Source organism: Morone saxatilis, unplaced genomic scaffold (genome assembly GCF_004916995.1).
Source record: "Morone saxatilis isolate NCDOM2014 unplaced genomic scaffold, NCSU_SB_2.0 Contig4, whole genome shotgun sequence".
NCBI lineage: Eukaryota > Metazoa > Chordata > Actinopteri > Moronidae > Morone > Morone saxatilis.
Window position 1 is genome coordinate 18,590,120 of NW_023339984.1, and position 1,882 is coordinate 18,592,001.

The following is a 1,882-nucleotide window of genomic DNA, read 5'->3' on the forward strand; positions in this document are numbered from 1 at the left end:
AATATATATCAGACCTGCAGGGACTCTGATGTTCTGTGTGAACACAAGCATCATTTTCACTTTCTTCTGTAATTTCAGTGAAAATAAAAACATTTCAACCTGTATCGCAATGTTTTAGAAATGCATCTTTTTTTTTATTTGACATTTTAAGGAACAACAATCCCAAAAAAAGCGGCAGAATCTTGGAGGGAACTGATCAATAACAATAAACTATCTGTGGAGAGATTCGATCAATAACTCCAGAGCTGCTTCTGATATTCACTCATCCACTAGAGGATTAGAGCCACTGTAGGTCAAACTAATTATAATAACTGGAGATTTTAAAGTTAAACATTAAACAGAAAACAAGTGAAAATAACATCTATTATCTCATCATCATTGGATTTAAAGATCATAGCGACAGTGTCCGTCACCTCTTCACAATAAAACATCTAATGACATTCTAACTTTATAAATATATAATAATATGACTTTATAAGAACCATATCTCACAAACACACTCACCTCGTTGATGTCTCTGCAGAAACAGTCCCACACAGGAGGAGGAAGAGGAGGAGGAGGTCTCCCTGTGCTTCCTCCTCCCTCGTACAAACTGTCCACTCATCACTTTACAAATGTTTCTGAATTTCATAACATTTCATTTATTCCTCCAAATCCGGCCGAGATTCGCAGACGTCAGGTTTCACAGCTTCCCTTTTTATTCTGACTCATTGTTCTCTTCGCTCGGCACTTCCTCAAACCAACGTTCGCAGTAAACAAACTGTGTGCGAGCTTTAACACAGACTGACAGTTAAAGTTTCCTTAAAATAAAATCGCTTACAGCTTTTACTCTACTTGGACCTCCAAAGGACCTCTGACTCTATATTAAAGGACCAGTGTGTCGGATTTAGTGACATCTAGTGGTGACGTTACAGATTGCAACCATCTGAATACAACTCAACCCTCCAAGTGTTTAGGAGAAACTACGGTGGCTGCAAAGGCTCCTATCTACAGTCAGTGTGTGGTTTGTCTGTTCTGGGCTACTCCGCACGTCTCACTCTGAGGTGACAAACACATAATGATTCTTATTTTAAGGTGATTAAACACTAATGAAAACATACATATGAATATTATATTAATGTGACACACTTGAGCTTTAAAACTAATATTTAAATACTTGAAACAATAATGTAAAAAATAATAATAATCTACTCCAGACAATATTTCATAAACACGTCTTTTTTTAATGTTTTGACATTCATTGTTAAATATGGGAACAATATGACTGAGGATGAGATTTTTAAGGTATTTTTTTATTGAATGTTGATGAGGTCAGAGGTCAGCCCTCGGTGAGGTCGTCGTTGAAGTGGAGGAGGATGGCGGGCGTGAAGAGGTCTCGGTCCAGTCGCAGCTGCTGGAGCTGGAGGTCGTCGTCCAGGACGTCGTTCTCTGCGAGCGTCCTGCTCATGTCCAGAGTCGCTCCGCCGTGTTTCCAGGTGTAACTGCAGGCGTGGGAGTTGTAGTGCAGGTAACGCTGGAGGATCTCCGCCAGAGTCTCCTCCGAACACACCTGAGGAAGGAACCACACATGATAACGTTATCACTGGCTGAATACTATCTGAGTGCATATTTACTTATTATAGCTGGTTAACATTTACGACGTAGTATTAGGGCTACACTAAGAGGAAAATAAATAAATAATAAATAACATTTTGGAAATTACGAGAATAAAGTACAAAAGAAGCAATTTCTTCCAAGTCCGTGTGGTTCTTTCTTCGAAATAGACTCAGTCGTTTGCACAATCGTTCCAAAGTCCTGATACTGATAATAATTTGATGCTGAAAGATTAATTATTTCCTTATTCGTGACACTGATACCAAAGTATAACTTCACAAGATGCTCA

At 38.8% G+C, this 1,882-nt stretch overlaps 1 protein-coding gene across 1 annotated transcript in view; it reads right to left on the bottom strand.

The window, feature by feature from the left end:
* Positions 1-1,220: 1,220 nt before the first annotated feature.
* Positions 1,221-1,882, bottom strand: part of LOC118338227 (cytochrome b5 domain-containing protein 1) — a 2,131-nt gene continuing 1,469 nt past the window's right edge. The window contains exon 4 of the mRNA XM_035675493.1: positions 1,221-1,549. Coding sequence (XP_035531386.1) covers positions 1,319-1,549 — 231 coding nt within the window. The 3' untranslated portion in view covers positions 1,221-1,318. The remainder of the gene's footprint in view (positions 1,550-1,882) is intronic.